The sequence below is a fragment of the Brassica napus genome, chromosome C3 (genome assembly GCF_020379485.1).
Source record: "Brassica napus cultivar Da-Ae chromosome C3, Da-Ae, whole genome shotgun sequence".
Classification (NCBI taxonomy): domain Eukaryota; kingdom Viridiplantae; phylum Streptophyta; class Magnoliopsida; order Brassicales; family Brassicaceae; genus Brassica; species Brassica napus.
This window is the reverse complement of record NC_063446.1, coordinates 30081364-30098395: the sequence shown is the minus strand read 5'-3', so window position 1 is coordinate 30098395 and position 17032 is coordinate 30081364. Positions and strand designations below refer to the sequence as shown.

At 38.8% G+C, this 17032-nt stretch overlaps 4 protein-coding genes, 1 long non-coding RNA gene and 1 pseudogene across 7 annotated transcripts; all 6 read left to right on the top strand.

The window, feature by feature from the left end:
- Positions 1-154: 154 nt before the first annotated feature.
- Positions 155-532, top strand: LOC106386481. Its single transcript, XM_013826321.3, has one exon. It carries the CDS (start codon positions 155-157, stop codon positions 443-445), a length of 291 nt encoding a protein of 96 aa, XP_013681775.1. The 3' UTR covers positions 446-532.
- A 313-nt stretch (positions 533-845) lies between these two features.
- On the top strand, positions 846-3399 carry LOC106384371. The gene is made up of 3 exons (XM_048753194.1): positions 846-1934; positions 2072-2341; positions 2408-3399. Exons 1-3 carry the CDS (start codon positions 1131-1133, stop codon positions 3290-3292), a joined length of 1959 nt encoding a protein of 652 aa, XP_048609151.1. The 5' UTR covers positions 846-1130; the 3' UTR covers positions 3293-3399.
- A 260-nt stretch (positions 3400-3659) lies between these two features.
- LOC106384372 lies at positions 3660-5984 on the top strand. 2 transcript variants are annotated; one of them, XM_048753192.1, is made up of 7 exons: positions 3663-4315; positions 4405-4678; positions 4775-4889; positions 4960-5084; positions 5236-5317; positions 5399-5510; positions 5588-5984. In XM_048753192.1, the coding sequence occupies exons 1-7, from the start codon at positions 3905-3907 to the stop codon at positions 5747-5749; spliced, it is 1281 nt and encodes a 426-aa protein (XP_048609149.1). In that variant the 5' UTR covers positions 3663-3904; the 3' UTR covers positions 5750-5984. The 2 variants fall into 2 exon arrangements, with proteins under 2 accessions (XP_048609148.1, XP_048609149.1); XM_048753191.1 differs by having other exon boundaries at positions 3660-4315; positions 5236-5510.
- A 1425-nt stretch (positions 5985-7409) lies between these two features.
- Positions 7410-8591, top strand: LOC125584536 (RNA polymerase II C-terminal domain phosphatase-like 5). Its single transcript, XM_048753193.1, has one exon. It carries the CDS (start codon positions 7648-7650, stop codon positions 8503-8505), a length of 858 nt encoding a protein of 285 aa, XP_048609150.1. The 5' UTR covers positions 7410-7647; the 3' UTR covers positions 8506-8591.
- Positions 8592-9571: 980 nt separating this feature from the next.
- LOC111204446 lies at positions 9572-11408 on the top strand. Of its 2 annotated transcripts, none has more exons than XR_007321451.1 (3): positions 9572-9874; positions 10226-10302; positions 10508-11408. It is a non-coding gene; the product is annotated as an uncharacterized LOC111204446 (long non-coding RNA). The 2 variants fall into 2 exon arrangements; XR_007321450.1 differs by having other exon boundaries at positions 10504-11408.
- Positions 11409-13881: 2473 nt separating this feature from the next.
- LOC106384373 lies at positions 13882-15166 on the top strand (annotated as a pseudogene).
- Positions 15167-17032: the final 1866 nt, after the last annotated feature.

Genomic DNA, 17032 nt, shown 5'->3' with positions numbered 1-17032 from the left:
CACAAACAGTGGTCAATACTTATCCAATTATTTGAACCAATACTAGTTGTCAATTCAATACAAAGACAAACTTGATTTCTCATCTTATGCACCATGATATATAAATATTAGGTTTCTGTATGATATTTTCATATACAGAAACAGAGAATTTTAAATGGAGGGGTTAATTCCATATCTGATTCATGCTATCAAGAAACACCACAAGTCTCAGCATATGAGGTATCGGTCGATGTCTGAAGGATCGAGCCATAGCTACAGACCATTAATGATGGGACAAGAAGGTTCTTCTTCGTATCAGGGATCTTCTCACCGTCGAACAAGATCAGAGTACACGCCACCTGTGATAATGGATATGTTCGATCACACATTATGTCAAGATTCTGTGAATAAAGATTCTTCTGCTCAGAATATAGCAACAAATACTCAGCTTGCACTTAGACGTTGAGCTCCTGTAACAAAAGAAAAATGTATAAGATCATTCTATGTAACAAGTTTCAGATACAGTACAAGTAAATGTTATTAATTTATTTTATTTATTTATTATATTAATGTATTATACAAATCAAACAGAATAGACAAATTGTTTGTTGCTTTCAGCTTCGGTTTTGTATCCTTAGGTCTTTTAGCCTATAATGTTTTAGATCCTTTGTTTGTTGTTCTTACTTTTGTAAGATCGTTCTGTTTATATCTCCCTTGTTTGGACTTCTTATCTTCGGGATGTTCGTACTTCGAACTCGCCGGCTTCACTTCTGGAAGAATCATGTCCGGCTTCACTTCTGGAAGGATGTTAATCCTTGTCAGCTTTGGTTTGTATCTTTTGTTTCAATCTTCTAATAAATTTTCAGTGAAAAAAAAGACAAATTGTTTGTTTTGGTTTAACTGACTTATTGTATTCAATGAAAATAATTCCCAATAATAGTAAAAGAGAACTGTCAAAAACAATGCAATGACTAAAAACAGAGAAAAAATCTGTTGATTGCTTCGCATTCAAGGAACAAAAAAGATCCACATTAGGGCATTTTATCACAAAACCAGTGAATGATTTCCCCCAAAAACAAAACTCTTTCTCCGTTCCAATCAGAATCAAACCTCAGAACACATTACATTCCACCAATCTTGTTCTTGTCTGCATGCAGCAGATTGAGAAACACACCCTTCTTTCTCCTTTCTATCTCTCTCTGTTTCTTCTCACACAAATCTCCCAACAGCCATTTTTTCTACCAATGGCAGAACTGAGATCAGGTGTTCTATTCAAGCTTCTAGAGGAAATGGGTGTAGGAAAAGCGCGAAGAAACGTTGATCAAAGACCAGTTTTGCTTCAGATAAGAAGCATAATCCCCGTCCTAGCAGCTGGAGGGTTATGGCCAAACAAAGGCTTCTTCTTGAGAATCTCAGACTCATCGCATTCAATGTACGCCTCCTTGCCGAGAGAAGAGAACGACCTTGTCCTCTACGACAAGTTACAGATAGGTCAGTTGATATTCGTCGAGAAGCTTGAGTTTGCTTATCCGGTTCCTATGATCAAAGGCATCAGACCAACACCAGGTCGAAGGGCTTGCACCGGTGAACCTATCGACCTGATCCCTAAAGAACGTATAGAGAAGTTCTGTGCAAGCCTGTCTGATACAGAGGAAAGCTATGATGAACAAGTGAAGAGGCCGAGAAGGACGAGATGGAGCAGTTCAAGCGTCTCCGAGATGAATGTCACAGATTTTGGGTTGTTGAAGAATCTCTCGAGTGTAATGGAGGAGAGGGATGATACAGAGTCAATGGTTTCAAATTGCTCTTCTTCTTTGTCTTCAGCAGCTAGGAGAAGAAGTTGGATGGGTTTGGGTGATGCTAGAAAAAGAAGAGATTCATTAGATCCATCTATGGTTAAGAGTCATGTTCATGACATCAGATTACATGTTTCAAGAACTCGAAGTTATCCTGCTGTAAGTTTTATAGAAATGTATTAGGGATACTGTATCTTAAGGGTTAGGGCCAATCCAATTAACACTAATTTTTTTTTAAGTTGGAATCATGTAATAAACCCGAATTTGACATTTTGCTGATTGTATTTTTTTTTCAGGCTTCTCCCTCTCCTTCTGTGAGGAGCTGTGGAGTGATAGAAGAGAAGTCAAGTAGTAGAACAAGAAGAAGAGATAGTGTTGTTTCACCGTCTCCAAAATGGGCTAAGAGTTTAAGCTATGGAAGTGGAAGTAACAAGAGTAAGAACCTTCTTCTTCCACCTAGAAGCAATACCCTAGAATCCTCGGATTCGATATCGAGGAAAAGAAGCTGGACAGAGACAGAGATTCTCTGGAACTCACTTCCTCCCAGAGTTGCAAACCTAGGAAAGGTAATACAGATAACTTGTTGATCAAGAAACAAGTTTGAATGAAACTTAAACTATATATTTTGGCAGGAGATTCTGAGGCAGAGAGATAAGGCTATTCGCGCTGCGTCTCAAGCTTTGTTAGAGGCTTCAGCTGCTGAAAGATTGCTCAAATGTCTAAGGTATGTGCTACAAGTAAATGTAACTTCTTCCTCAAGCAATGTTCTCACTGAAAATGATATGTTTAGGTCATATTCGGAGCTTTCAGACAAGAGAAATCAACACCATCATAATCATCAGCCACCTATAGGAGAGTTCTTGAGTTTCCAAGATGAGTTAAGCAAGAGCAGGCTAATCATAAAATCATTATCAACTGAAGAAACAGAGCATTGCAACTCAAGAACGGGAGAGGAAAGACGCGAAAAGGCGACTCAGTGGATCAAATCAGCTTTAGCTACGGATCTCAAACCGGTTTCTTTACCCGCAAGTAAGCCTAAGCAGAGTCCCGCGAGAAAGAGTTTTACCCTAATCGCTCAAGAAACCAATAACCGTGAAGACAACACAAGGGAAAGAGACATGGCGTCGGGAGAGAGAAAGGAGAGGTTAAGCAGAGCAGCAAGAGAACTCAGAAACTTGGTAAAGGAAGAAGGAAGAAGGTGGTACTTGAGTCGTGTTGAGAAGTATTTAGATGAGATCAGTAACGTAACAAAGTGGAGAGAGATGAGTAGTCAGCAAGTAGGGGAAACGATGTATCAGATAAAGCGAGTGAGTGATTGGTTAGACGCTATGGTTAAAGGAGAAGAGGAGGAACAAGAAGAAGAGGAAGTGGTGATGATGATGACAGAGTCCGAAAGAGAGGCTTGTGGTAGAGTGAGGAACAAGATTTATAGGATTCTTTTGAGACATGTTGAGAAAACTTCTTTGTTAAGTCATCAACGTAATACCAATCTCATGTCTCATCAACAATACTACTGAAAAAGAACAAATTTCCTTTTTTAGGTTTTCATTATTTTTTGGTCGTGACATGGTGACAGTAGGAATTTGTGTAGTAGTTTTTCCTTTGTTCCTCTAATGCAGTTTTCAGGTTTAATGCCATAGACGGTATCATCTAATAAGTAAAAGGGGAATACGCTCAGCGCTCAGACGTCCACGTCGGATGAAATAATCAGCCAATCCCGTTGCATCTTTCGTCCACGTCTTTGCTACGTTGGGCTTCATTACGATGGGCTTCGTTGTTATGTTTTATTTTTGTTATGTACCTGGCCCATAAGCCCATAAGCTTGGCCAAACGGAGAACACCGTATCGAGCCTCCACGAACCCTAGCCTTATTTCCCTTACGCAGACCGCATCGAGCCTCGACGAACCTCGACGAACCCTAACTTCATTCTCCCTTGCGCAGACAAATATCTCATCCCTTTCGTCTTTCCCACTTCTTCCGTTTAACGGTTTCGTCTGTTCATTCACTCCTTCATCAAATCCTCATTAACCTCCATTAATGGATCCCTTTCGCATCCCTCACTCTGATTTCTTTTATAACCCCAATCATCCCACCAGTTTGATTCCCCGCAAAACTATCTTCTCTCCCGATGAATTCCAACAGCAAAAACTCCGCATCCGGCGATCTTATCTCCAAGAAACCTAACGGGAAGGACGTTGTCTCCTCCGCCGCACCGGTCAAACCCTCCGCCGCATCGATGAAACCCTCCGCCGCGGCGATGAAAATCTCCGCCGCACCGACGATCCCCTTCGCCGCATCGATGAAACCTATTGGCCAATCCGGTGTCTCCGGTGATTCCTCTTCGACAAAACGTCACGGCAAGGCCGTTGTCTGCTCCGATGTCCCCTCTGACAACAGCGATCGCGTCGTGTTCTTCAAAGATGTGACGTTTGGACCACAAGAACACGAGTTGAGATTTCGACTGATCCATTTTTGGGAGGCAAAACACGCATTCTCGAAGATACTTATGGGTCTAGAGATGCTTCTGGTCGACGCAGAGGTTTGTTCCGACATCTTCTCTTTTTTTTTTTAATTTGTTTATGTTGCGACACAGATTACTAACAATCCGGATTTGTTCATTCTAAACAGGGCACTGTGATTCAGGGATTCATCCCACCATCAAGGATGGACACTTATCTACGACACATGAAGCCCGGTTCCACCTACAGACTTACCAATTTTTTTGGTTCTAAGACCAAGAAGGTGTACCGGGTTGCTGATCCAGACGTGACCATTGCGTTCTCATGGAAGTCTGTCCTCTCCGATCTCACAGACACTTCGGCTTGGTTTCCTGAAGACCGTTTTCGTTTCCATGGTTATGAACAGTTCGAAGCGGCCTGTGACCTCAAAGGGGATCTGTATGGTAAGATCTCTTATATTTTATGATCTGTGCTCAGTCTATCTGTTTATGTTGATCAGATATCTCTTGATTATTTATTAAGTTATGTTTTTATCGCAGATTTTATTGGTCATATCAAATTGGTGAATGAGCAGGCTCTTAACGAGAGTTTTGTGCTTGATGAAGTCGAGATAGCTTCTGATCGGCGAATTTTGGTTCATGTTCAGACACATGAGTGAGCCATCTAAGTTTTATGCTCTAGAAGTATACTTCTTTGTTTAATAAATGTGTTCTCTTCGATGCAGTGGTCCTGTGATGAAGCTCTACATATGGGACAAGGTAGCAACAGCCTTTTGCGAGAAGTTTAGATCGCTTGGAAAACCTCCGAGTGTTATCATGGTGACAACTGTGAATCCTAAGCGTTTAGGAGGTTCGTATTATCTAACGATTGTTGTGGTACATAGATGTTAGTAAGTTGCGTGGGAATCACAGTAGTATTAGGTGTTGAGAAGGGCTGTTTTATGGCTAGATTGTTTGATTAATTTGTTATTTTTTGGGTATGGAAATTGGTTATGCTACAGGTGCTTTGTCTCTGTCATCTCTATCATCTTCACGGGTTTTTTTTGATACGGATGTTCATCAAACCAGGGAGTATCTGGCTTGGTATGTATTCATCTATATATTTGCACCGTTTACGTTAATCTACCGACTGTGTTGCTTATTTTGTTTTTTGAACATTTCTAGGCTTGAATCAAACTCGGAAGTTGCTAATAGAGTTAATGCTGAGATTGTCACCAAGGCTGAGACAGCTACAATCGGTGAGCTACTCACTTACATGAAGCAGGAAGGAGCGAAGGTACGACATCTCATGCTTTCATACTTGCATTGGAATTAGATTTGTTATTGAGTATCTTCACTGTTGTAATATTATAGGTTGCTTGGTTCGAGTGTACGGCCACCATTGATGATGTTGTGCGTGGCTCAGCTTGGTACTACATTGCTTGTGGTGGATGCAAGACTAAAGCTACTAAAGGACCTACCACGCTTATGTGTAGGAAGTGTGGAAAGACTGAGATTATTGGTGCTGCAGAGTAAGAATTGTAATTATATTTTTTTGTGTCATATATACCATCAACGTCCATTATTAATGCGCATTTGAAACAGGTATCTCAGCAAGCTATCTGTCTATGACAACAATGATCATGCGAGCTTTGTACTTCTCGGTGACGCTGGGTTTGAGTTAACTGGGAAGAAAGCATCTGTATTGGTTGAGAGTTACTATGAGGTAATCACATACCTGTCCATCGTTCAATTTTTGGTTGTGTTCTAACAATTTTTAAATTTATATAGGCTAATGAGGGATCAGGAGATGATCATGTAGTCCCGGTGCCTCAAGTCCTTATTGACACCATCGGACAGAAACGCACGTTCGTTATCAAAATATCAAAGCACAACTTGGAAGGCAAGACTCAAGCTTTGACTGTCACCAAGGTACTCCCTCTCGAGGTTCCAGCACTTGGATACGATTTAGCCGCCGACGTGGTTGTCTCTCCTACTGCAGATGAGGGGGTGAAAAGAGGTGCTGATATGATTGTGTCAGATGATGCTAAGCGTGCAAAAAGTGGCTAATATGTTTTGTGTACTTCGGTTGTGTTTGAAGAACGACTATCTGTTTGTTCTTTTGCTTCTGGTTTTGTTTTTTCTTTGTTGAAATATTATGATTTGGTTCGTTTGCTTCAGTTTTGTGTTGACATTATTTATATATCGTATTTTCTATTTGGATAATTTTTGCTTCGTTGGTTCATTTGTTTATGTTGAGGTTTACCCTTTTTTAAGTTGCTAAAATTTATACAGTATTTTTATTTTTAGTAATAATTATGTTGTTTATTTTAAAATAGTAAGGGACAAATAAAAACTTGAAAAAATTATTTTACTTTTATATATTTCTTCCATATATATTTATAAAATTATCTCTTATTTGTATGTAATAAAAATTAGGGAACTGAGATAATTGAATTATACATGATTTATAGTAAACTTTAGAGTAGACTTTCTCTATTATAACATATATGATTTAAAAAATAAGAAAGGTACAAATTCTCCTATTTAATTATTTGATATTAAAACTACGAATACTACGTAAGTAATCATCATTACACTATTAAATCACTAAACGACTAATTACTTCAACTCTTGCTAGAATCCAAAAATGATTTTATTTGCCGAACACAAAAAATGTTGGTGCAAGGGGTCGAACCCTGAATAATGAGCATATACAAAGGATGCTCTACCACCGGACTAAATACACACTTTGGGAATCTGATCAAGACAAAAAAACATTTACTTTACATTTTTTTGGCAGGAACTCAATTTATTAATTAGTTCTTTTAAAAATAAGTTTCATTAAATAACGGAAAACAATATGTTCCTTTAGAAAGTATTTATATATGTTTAATTTTATATATATATATATATAATTGAAAGGACATAGAGTACGTGTTAATAGAGTCACCAGATCATTCTTGCGTCATTAATCATGCGAAGGGAAAGGCATCGGTTACTTATTTTTTGTGTTTTTATATTTATTGACGTGCTCCCCAAGAAAAATTAGTCACATAATTGGCTAAAACCAAGTGCTTAATTTTCTGGATATTAACTAAGGTTTAGGAAATTTCTTAATACATATTAAATATAATGATATTTGTATAAACCCGGGCGTAGCCCGGGCAAAATATCTAGTACTATATAATTATATATAGAGACACTACAAACAGAAATCACAAATTGTTTTGGATTAAAGACTACGCCTGGACAGGGGCATAATGGTCAATCATGCATATTTAAATTTTCCTTTTTCGTAGCTTTATCTCTTTATAAAAACGATGGGAGACCAGAAGAACTGATAACGTTTTTTTTTTCTCATCTTAACTCGATTCGACGCTTTACTTTCTCAGACTTCGTTTTCGTAATCCTCTGATATTGTTTTAGAAACCATGTCTGTACTCGAAACGGTGATCAACATCTCCTTCTCACCGTATTCCAACACATGTCTTCACTCGGTCTCTCTCCACGGAATATGCATCGCTTGCAACTCGATCGTCGACGAACTCGACCTCTACCGCAGACCGTTCGAATATCTTTCCCCCGGTTTACAGCTAACCCACGACGCCGTAGCGTTAACCAAACGCCTCGAAACTTTATCATCTTCCCTCGGCGAGAAGAAACGACTCCACTTGGTCCTCGACTTGGACCACACGCTTCTCCACGCCGAAAAAGTTTACCGTCTCACCGAAGCAGAGAAGTATCTAATCGGCGAAGCCGGTACTACTAGGGACGATCTGTGGAAGTTGAAATCCAGTGACTTCTTGGTAAAGCTAAGGCCTCTCCTTAGAGATTTCTTGAGAGAAGCCAACAAGATGTTCACCATGCACGTTTACACGATGGGTACTCGCTCCTACGCCGAAGCCATCTTGGAGGTGATTGATCCGGATCGATTCTATTTCGGTAAAAGAGTGATAACACGAGACGAGAGTCCTCGTATTAAGACGCTTGATTTGGTTTTGGCGGATGAGCGTGGAGTGATTATTGTGGATGACACACGTGATGTATGGCCTGATCACAAGAGTAATTTAATTTTAATTAGCAGATACAAGTATTTCAGAATGAAGAGCAGCCAACACTCGAAGCCGCACTCTGAGGAGAAGACTGACGAAAGTGAAAGCAAGAGTGGATTGGCTGATGTTTTTAGAATACTAAAGGAAGTTCACTGTAGATTCTTTAGGGTTAGAGAAGAGTTGGAGTCAAAGGACGTGAGGCTGCTGTTACAAGAGATAGCATTCAATCGTGTCTGACAAGTAATCTTTTAATTTGTAAAAAAAAAATATAAGCATTGTTGTAAATCTGTTTATCCCGTTTCATGTATAAGAAGTATTGCGAATCCAATTTATTTTTACTACAAAACTTTAAAGCATATTCTATATGAGATTGACTTCAATTGTGTCAACAAAAAGATCTGTTCTGTAGAAGTTTCATCGAGGTTTTGTAAGTCTGTGTTCTCGTTTCATGTATAAGAAGTAATAAGTATGTTTGCAAAGCTGTTTTGAGTAGAAAACTTAAAAGCATATTCCATATGAGGTGAATATGGGTACGTATTTTCTTATATTTCTTTTGCATATTAATCTTAGTATCTCTTGGGTAATAATATACCGCTCAGAGAATTTGAAACGTACAAAGGAATATATTTAGTATTTACTTCAGCATGATACAGAAAAATAGGACTAAAAGTCTTAAAACTTAAAACATATTTTGAATCAATTATCGACAAATTAATGAGAGTTTATAAATTGGAAGAAATATTATTTGATTCTCACAGAAATAATGTTACAAGATACATATGTTAATTATTTCTTAAACTAATATAGAATAATATATTAGAAAATGTTAACTTTTTATTCTTCTTGACCTTTCTAAATTACTCTAGATTTGTCTTGATCTTTTTAGATTTTTTCTTATTTTCATGTTTCTATAATTTTGATATCAGCAATACCCTCCTGCAAGCTCAGATTGTATAAAATTTTCAAAATATCAGCAATATACCCTGCAGTGAAGCAAATAAAGTGATGTTTTACTCGATCACATAGTCAAATCGACAGCAACGCCCGACCGTCGGGTAAACGATGTTTATATTCGATCGTAGAGTCAAACTGGCAGCAACACCCGATCGGATATAGGGTTCTTCAAATAAGGGACAAAAACTTACCATTGTGAGGGCAACATTATCGGGTATGATAGAGGAAGTCGTTAGACTTTATTTGATTTTATCTAAATAAAAATCGTATAATATCGCTGGGACGGACGCGGTTTGTCGTTGGCTAACATATTTTTTTTTTGTCCTTAGGTGATACGTGCCGGCAAGGGAATGGTGGAAGCGTTTTGGTTTGGGCAAAACCGAAAAGAATCGAGAATCAACTTTTCACTTCTTTCTCTTTCTCTCTCGCGGTGATCGAATATGCAATAGAGCTCTCATCAACGGCGCATCTCCTTCCCGCCGACGGATCTCCCCCCGATTCGATAACAGAACCACAGATCTCCTCCCGAGCGTCTCCTCTAGACGGTTTGCTTGTGGAGCATCTCTTCTGGACGCATCTCCTCCCGAGCGTCTCCTCTAGACGGATCTCCTCTCGATCGTCTCCTCCCGACCTTTATCGCTGCGAATCGAAGGTGAAAGGGTGATTTTAGGGATTTGCATGTATTTATACTTTGAATCATTTGTTTGATTTTCTATAGATTTAGGGATTTCGTATTTATATTTTCGTCTCTTTAGTCTTTGATGATAAATGATTCATTTGTATTTTGTGATGTTATCGTGTAGATTTAGGGATTATGATGTAGATTGTGTACGTGAGGTGAGATGAGTTTATCGATTCAGTAGACGTGTAATGTGTTCTTCGTATCTGGTAAATGCGTTCTGTTATAGACGTGTAACGATTTAGTAGATTGTGTATTGTGTAATTATTTGTTGTTTAACTCTTGAAACTGAGAAGTGTGTTCTTATGTTTCCGAGTTTATTAGGTGAGGTGAGGTTCGATCACGAGGATTGTATTAGCAAGGAGATCAAAGAGAAACAACCATTTCCTCCACACTTGAAGGTAAACTTATTTCTCTTCAGCTACCAAGTAATGTAGTTTGTACAATAGTTAAAGGCGTCTAGTTTGTTTGCAAGGACACACTTTCTTGGTAGTGTCGAGTCTAATTTGATTGTGACCATAGTGTCGAGTCTGTTTTGATTGTGACCAAAGTGTCTAGTTTGTTTGCAAGGCTAGTTTGGAAAGTAGTTAATGCACTTGTAGATAGGTGGAGGATGAACGGGCATCAAGGACACAATATGTGGTTCCTGGATTTCAAGAAAGTGATATGGAAAGATTTTCCGTCAATATGTCTTCGCCGGTCGGCAATACAATGGATCGTCGGACGAGCGTTCGCAATATACAAACCCATCATAATTTAAAATATGATTTGATTGAAAATATATGGGTAAAATTTGGACATCGTCTAGATAACATGTAATTTATAAGTTTTTATGAATTTAATAAAATGTTTGTTTCCATTTAATTTTTTTTTTTGTTGTAATTCTATTTTGCTTTCAATTTAATGTTAAACTTCTCTTTTATGTTTTATTTAAAATGTATCTTTTATATCTAATCACACATTAAAATAAATGTGTGAAAATATGCTAAAGACTTTTTTTGTCCTACCAATAATCAACAAAATTAAAAAAATCCTTATGCATTTGTCCCTAACTAAAAAATAATACTAATTTATTCTAAGACAAAATTTTGTCCAACCAATAATGTTGCATGATGTCCAAGTAGTAATTCGCAATTGCGAAGTAGAAAAACAACTCATGAAAGCGAGAATTTAATCACAAAATTTAGTTTTCGTGAATGAAAAACATAAACTTGTTGAGATAAAAAAAACTTTAGCTTTTTGTATATGAATACAAAAGTTTCAAAGTAACGATTTTGAGCATGGCGGCTTGTTACAAGATATATAATATATATATATATTTTTATATAGAGAATAAATCAACCTAATTTCTTAAATTAATATGGAACGATAAATTAAATAAATGTTATCTCTCTATTCTTCTTCACCTTTCTAGATTACTCTAAATTCGTCTCAATTTTCTAGATCTTTTTTATCTTTGTATTTCCATAATTTTGATACGGTAGATCTTCTTGATCTCCCAATAATTATCAATCGAATCTTTGGGACATTCATAGCTATGACAAGATCAACTTGTGTTCATGAATCATGATGCTTCATTTTACTTAGCTGCAAAACTTGGATATGCTTTGGTTTTAGGTTTCCCTTTGGTTTGGTAGACCTTTCGTGCCTTAAAACTCTCCCACATCCACCCAGTTAAAGAGAATTATAACCCAAAACCAAATACAAAAGATATATGCATAATATCTTCTTTTTTTTTAATGAATGTTAAATTTATTAAACTCAAAAACCTTTTTATAAAGACTGCATCATGTCAAATCAGGAGTGAGGTCAAGAAAGAGAGAGAGAAAAGCAGATCGGGTTGAGGGTTCCGACGTCCGGCCGACGCGTGAGCGCGCGTGCCGTCGCCGGAGCCCGCCGATCTTCTACCGAGTGATTTTCTATGGCTTCTCTTACTCGTCCTCTCCCTATCGCTTTGTCGGAGCTCTGATCCGGGCTTTATCCGCTGTCGTCTTCTCCGGGGGTGATCAATCACCAGTGGAGGCGCTGTGTTTGGAGTAACGACGCGAGTGGGTGGAGGATGGGGGTGGTGAAGCCGGCAGTTTCGAGTAGTCTTAGTTTTCCGGGAGGTGGAGGCTTCTAGAGCTCCATCGACGCCGTCCTTGTTACCGGGAGGCGGAGGCTTCCTCAGCTCCGCTTTCGCCGGCTCTTGCCTCTGGGGTGTGAAGGTGGTTATGTGCCTTGTGCCGCCAGGTAGTGGTCTTCTACTTCCGTTTTTAGGTTTCTATATTAGTTTTCTAGCGATGTCGGGTTGATTTGGCCGGAGGAGCTCTCGTCGGAGGATGATTGACGCTCACCGGTGGTAACTGGGTGATGGTTTGCATTAAGCCTCTCGTCGGTGGTGGTGTTTAATAGTGACGGATTAGCTCTCCTTCTGCTATTGATGCATTCCGATATTAGAAACTCCGTCTTGAGGGCGTTAGCGGTGATGATGTTGTGGAGCTTTTGAGCTTGGGTTGTACCGGTGGATCGATCGTTGGAGATGGCACCGGGGTTCGATTGTTGCGGGGTTCCGTCGTGGATCGAAGCGGTGGAGCGCGTGAGCGGCGCTTTCGTTTGGGTAGCTAGGGTTTCCGGTTTTTTGGGTTTATGGACTTATGTTTGTGTGGAGTAGGATTGCCCTTGTTGGTTGGATTTTGTAATATTTGGGCTTGCCCCACCTTTAAATGGAATATATAATATCTCAATTTGGGAAAAAAAAAAGACTGCATCATGTGTTCTATAGTTTTTTCTTAAAATTAAAACATCACTATAATCTCACTATGATTTGTTATCTAGAAGCAAACCATGTTCCCATAGCCGCTTCAAATCCCCTCTTCCCCGAAGTCACAACCGTTGAGATCCTGTTTCGAACAGTTTTATCAATGTAGCTCTGCAGTCTTGCAGCTGTCTGAGGAGCCTCTCCATGTTTTCGACCATTCCTTTCCCGCCAAATAGCGTAAACTGTTGACTGGAACACATAGCGAAGCAAAAAGAGAACAGTTTTGTCCTGTCGTTTGTCGACCATGATCTGCAGATGAGTAATCCATTCATTTGAGTAGATTACTTTAGATGATGTTCGCCTATGGAAAGGGCTGGGAGATCAGTTCAAGAAGTCTTTTGATACAAAAACTACTTGGTTAATCACTAGATCAGCTACTTCAGTCCAGAACTAGCACAAGGGTATTTGGTTCGCATCTGCTGCACCAAAATACTCAGTCATTACTTGGATTGCAGTACACAACACATCAGATGGTGCCCTCATATCGACTCTACATGTGTTCTCTGCAACGCAATGGAAGAGACGAGAGATCATTTTTCTTCTGCTGCTCATTCTCGACCGAGTTATGGAAGGGGTTAACAATTAAACTCCTTGGCGCTTCCTATGCATAATATCTCTAAAGCCATCTTTTTAAAGTGGTTTAGTTATGATGCTCTTGGGTTCGCATTACAAGATTGCTAAACTCAAGTGTGCGGTTCAAGCATTTACTTGTTTGTGACCATCTCTAAGACTCAGGAACATTGTCTGAAAGTTCAAATAGATTGACTCAGTGGACAAGGATAGAACACCAGCACCTTACACTAATAGTCTAATACTAATACATTATGCATCTTCCCCTTGCTTAGTTAGACACTTGGATTTTATTTTAAAACCTTCTAAGATAAAAATAGTAGAATTGTGAGTTATTCTAATAAGTATATTTAATTTTTGTGAAGTTTGTAATTTATTATTAACTAATAAAAACATAAAACATGTTCTGTTAAAAAATAATTTAAAAATAACAGAGGGACTAGTAATAAATTAGTAATAGTAACTTCACTTAAAACAGAAAGGCCCTGTAAAACAGTAAAAGTCTGGCCTATTAATTGGTTCATGAGGATACGACTACAGAGGGTTAAAGTAGTCAATTACGAATGTTTGCGCGTGGAAAACACGGCACAGTTGGAGAGAGCTCCCAAGAAAAAGGAAACACACAGACAACGGATTGGTCTAAAAAGGAAAACACAGACAACAAATAGATTTAAGGGCATAATGGTCAATTAATATAACGACTTTCCTTTCTTAAACACTTTCTAAAAAGTCTCTCGCTCTCACTATAAAAAACAACGATATCAAAGACTGAGAGACTCCACTTGTTCTTGTAAAACCATTCGCAATAAACTCGATTCTACAAATCTCCTCTCCAGTTTTGAGATCAGACTAGGGTTTTTTTCTGTTTTATTTTTTTTAGCGAAAAAGGGTTTTTTTTTCTGTTTTTTTTTTAGCGAAAAAGGTTTTTTTTTCTGTTGATACTCGACTTTAGTTTTTGTATATTTGAAAGTTATAACAAGCGATCATAGAAGAAGCCATGTCCGTTGTTGAGAATCTTTCTCTTGAACCGAGAGCCAAAAGACAAAGAACCGAACCCGTGATCAACACGTCTTCTTACTTGCCGTCTTCTCGTATATGTCGTCACTGGTTTGTCCGTTACGGAATCTGCACCACATGCAAATCAACAGTTGATAAATCTCAAAGCAGAGCATTCGATTATCTTTCCCATGGTTTACAGCTAAGCCACGAGGCTGTAGCGGTGACTAAACATCTCACCACACTAGTCTCTTGTTCCAACGAGAAAAAAACTCCACTTGGTCCTTGACTTGGACCACACGCTTCTCCACACCACTCGTATTCCACGTCTCACCCAAGCAGAAAAGTATCTAATCGAAGAAGCGGGTTCGAATACAAGAGACGATCTGTACAAGTGGAAAGCCCCAGGTGATCCCATGGTGTTCTTGACAAAGCTAAGGCCTTTTGTTCGCGAGTTCTTGAAAGAAGCCAATGAGATGTTTACAATGTATGCTTACACAATGGGTAACCGCGACTACTCTAAATTCATCTTGGACGTAATTGATCCGAAACAAATCTATTTCGGGGAAAGAGTGATAACAAGAGATGAGAGTCCTTACATGAAAACGCTTGATTTGGTTTTGGCTCATGAGCGTGGAGTGGTGATTGTGGATGATACACGTGATGTATGGCCTGATCACAAGCGTAACTTGATTGAAATTAGCAGATACAAGTATTTCAGGATGAACAGCCGACACTCAAAGCCATACTCTGAGGAGAAGACAGACGAAAGTGAAAGCACCGGTGGATTGGCTGATGTTTCGAAGTTACTTAAAGAAGTTCACTGTGAGTTCTTCAGAGTCGCCAATGAAAAAGAGTTTGAGTCAAAAGATGTGAGGCTGCTGCTACAAGAGATATAATTCAATCGTGTTATAACAAAAACTTTGTATAAGCTTTGGAAGTATGTTCAAGTGTAGAAACTTTATTGAAGTGTTTAAAAAAAAAAAAACTTTATTGAAGTGTTGTCAGTTTGTGTCTCATCCATATGTAAGAAGTATTGATTATCTTTGAAATTTTGATTACAAAACCTTTATAGCATATTCCATATATACGTGGTGTTTACTACATTTCGTTCACATTAATCTAATAGTATCACTACAAGAAAACAGCGGCATTCTGACGGACATTCCGACGGAAAATGAAATCCTCGGAATATCCCGGAGAATTTCCAATATCCCGAGGAAATTCCGAGGAAACACAAAATTGGGTTTCTTCGGAATTTCCTCGGAATATACCGACGGAATTCCGAAGAAATATCAATCCGTCGGAATATTCCGAGGAAATTCCGAGGAAAAATGTGTTACTCGGAAAAAACCGATGAATTCCGAGGAAATATTATAGCCGTTGGAGAGCCGTTGGGGGATTTTACAAAATTCCGAGGAACTTCCGACGAAATAGCCTTTTCCATCGGAATTTCTTCGGTCTGTCGGCAGGATTTAAACTATAAATACAAGCACTCCTCTTCCTCTTCATTCACTCCATATCTTCATCCTCCCTCTTACTCTATTTACACACGAATTTGATTCATAAAAAATATGTCTTCTTCAAATTATTTTCGTTCTTGGATCGATCGACCTCATTTGGATCCGAACACGAGATTGCTTACGGAAGAATACCAACGAGGTATAACCGAATTCATGGGGTTAGTTCACCGACAACCGGAAGCAAAAACAGGTATGTTGAGATGTCCTTGCTCTAATTGTAAAAATAGAAAGGTTATTAAAGAGTGGGATATTTGGACTCATCTATATTTGAGTGGGTTTACACGAAATTACAAAATTTGGTATCATCATGGGGAAACTGATTATGAACATGGTAGTACTAGCGAACCTCAGCCAGCGGTTAGATTAGAAGAACCAATTAGAACGGATGTAGATTATGGTTTAGGTACTGAGCAGATGGTAAATGATCATTTTAGAGGGGAAGATTTACCCAATGCAGAAGCTAGGAGATTTTATGATATGTTGGATGCTGGAAAGCAACCATTGTACGAAGGATGCAAAGATGGTCATTCAGCTTTATCATCTGCTACAAGATTGATGGGCATTAAAACAGATTATAATTTGGCTGAAGACTGTGTGGATGCAATTGCTGATTTTGTAAAATGTATTCTACCCGGGGATAATGTAGCTCCTGGTTCATACTACGAGGTTCAGAAACTCGTAGCTGGTCTTGGTTTATCGTATCAGGTAATAGATGTATGCAGCGACAACTGCATGATTTATTGGAGGGCGGATGAACATCGGGTTACATGCAAATTTTGTGGAAAACCTCGTTATAAAGATACGAGTGGAAGAGTTCCAGTGCCATATAAAAGATGTGGTATTTACCTTTGACGGAAAGGTTGCAGAGGTTGTATCTGTCTGAACGCACAGCGCAACCAATGAGATGGCATGCGGAGCACTCAACAGATGGTGAGATCAGACATCCTTCAGATGCAAAAGCGTGGAAGCATTTTCAATCAAAGTATCCCGGCTTTGCATATGAGAGAAGAAATGTCTACCTTGGATTATGTACTGATGGTTTCAGTCCGTTTGGCAAGAGTGGAAGACAGTATTCTCTATGGCCCGTCATTCTTACACCATACAACCTACCTCCAAACTTGTGCTTGCGACGAGAGTTTTTGTTTCTCTCGATTCTCGTTCCCGGACCAGAGCATCCTAAGAGATCACTTGATGTGTTTCTTCAGTCACTAATATATGAGTTGCAACAACTATGGGCTCAAG

What these genes read in the sequence shown, in the direction of transcription:
- LOC106384371 (XM_048753194.1), top strand. Translation starts at nt 1,131, where the DNA reads ATGCAGCAGATTGAGAAACACACCCTTCTTTCTCCTTTCTATCTCTCT. An exon ending in GAACTCGAAGTTATCCTGCT is followed by an intron (nt 1,935 to 2,071) that starts GTAAGTTTTATA and finishes TTTTTTTTTCAG; the next exon opens with GCTTCTCCCTCTCCTTCTGT. An exon ending in GAGTTGCAAACCTAGGAAAG is followed by an intron (nt 2,342 to 2,407) that starts GTAATACAGATA and finishes ATATTTTGGCAG; the next exon opens with GAGATTCTGAGGCAGAGAGA.
- LOC106386481 (XM_013826321.3), top strand. Translation starts at nt 155, where the DNA reads ATGGAGGGGTTAATTCCATATCTGATTCATGCTATCAAGAAACACCAC.
- LOC125584536 (XM_048753193.1), top strand. Translation starts at nt 7,648, where the DNA reads ATGTCTGTACTCGAAACGGTGATCAACATCTCCTTCTCACCGTATTCC.
- LOC106384372 (XM_048753191.1), top strand. Translation starts at nt 3,905, where the DNA reads ATGAATTCCAACAGCAAAAACTCCGCATCCGGCGATCTTATCTCCAAG. An exon ending in CCTCAAAGGGGATCTGTATG is followed by an intron (nt 4,679 to 4,774) that starts GTAAGATCTCTT and finishes TTTTTATCGCAG; the next exon opens with ATTTTATTGGTCATATCAAA. An exon ending in GTTCATGTTCAGACACATGA is followed by an intron (nt 4,890 to 4,959) that starts GTGAGCCATCTA and finishes TCTTCGATGCAG; the next exon opens with TGGTCCTGTGATGAAGCTCT.